Source organism: Geospiza fortis, unplaced genomic scaffold (assembly GCF_000277835.1).
Source record: "Geospiza fortis unplaced genomic scaffold, GeoFor_1.0 scaffold276, whole genome shotgun sequence".
Classification (NCBI taxonomy): Eukaryota; Metazoa; Chordata; class Aves; order Passeriformes; family Thraupidae; genus Geospiza; species Geospiza fortis.
In genome coordinates, this window is record NW_005054527.1 from 339,155 (window position 1) to 339,828 (window position 674).

At 59.6% G+C, this 674-nt stretch overlaps 1 protein-coding gene across 1 annotated transcript in view; it reads left to right on the top strand.

Annotated features, from left to right (window-relative positions):
• Positions 1-436: 436 nt before the first annotated feature.
• Positions 437-674, top strand: part of PGRMC2 (progesterone receptor membrane component 2) — a 13,015-nt gene continuing 12,777 nt past the window's right edge. Inside the window, exon 1 of the mRNA XM_005429146.2 lies at positions 437-637. Within this exon, the coding sequence (XP_005429203.2) occupies positions 437-637 (201 nt within the window). The remainder of the gene's footprint in view (positions 638-674) is intronic.

Genomic DNA, 674 nt, shown 5'->3' on the forward strand with positions numbered 1-674 from the left:
CAGCACCCCGCAGTTACGCGGAGTAAGAGCGTTTCTCAAGTGCGAGGTACTCTCTGCACCACATTCCAGCCGCAGGGAGAGTGGCTGAGCCAGGCTTACATTGCCTGAGCCCTGGTGCACATCCATAGAGTGGCTCTGCTGTGTTACCCGGTGAGATCCGCGCTGCTGGGGAAAACATTCACCAAGCGAGAGGTGCACAAGGGTTTCATTCTGCTCCCAGGTTTTTGCCTTCTCTGCAGGTGTTCTCCTGAGACAAGCTACATCCACCATCTCTAACCCCTGGAAATAACCAAACCTTTAAGAAGTCTTTCTCCTCACTTAACTGAGCAAGCAACTGAGGAGCACGGGTGGTACGTAACGAGGTATACGAGAGCCATCTATGTGCTGCCAGCGATACATTTCACAGCACGGGAGGCAATCCTACTGCACCAGCCCTATGTCAGCAAGCACCCCGTTTTCTGACAGCCAGAAATGGAAAAGCACATTCACGCTAAGCACCGAGCATCCCCCTGAGCCGCCTCCGCCCCACAGACCGGCCCTGTGCCACCCGAGCGGGCAGCGCCGCCGCCTCACAGCCCTGCGCAGGCAGACGTGTCGCTCACTCGGCGGCTGCCCAGCGGGCCAGCACGACGTGGCCGCACCGCGGTGGCCCAACGCCGCGCCGGCCGGCCTTC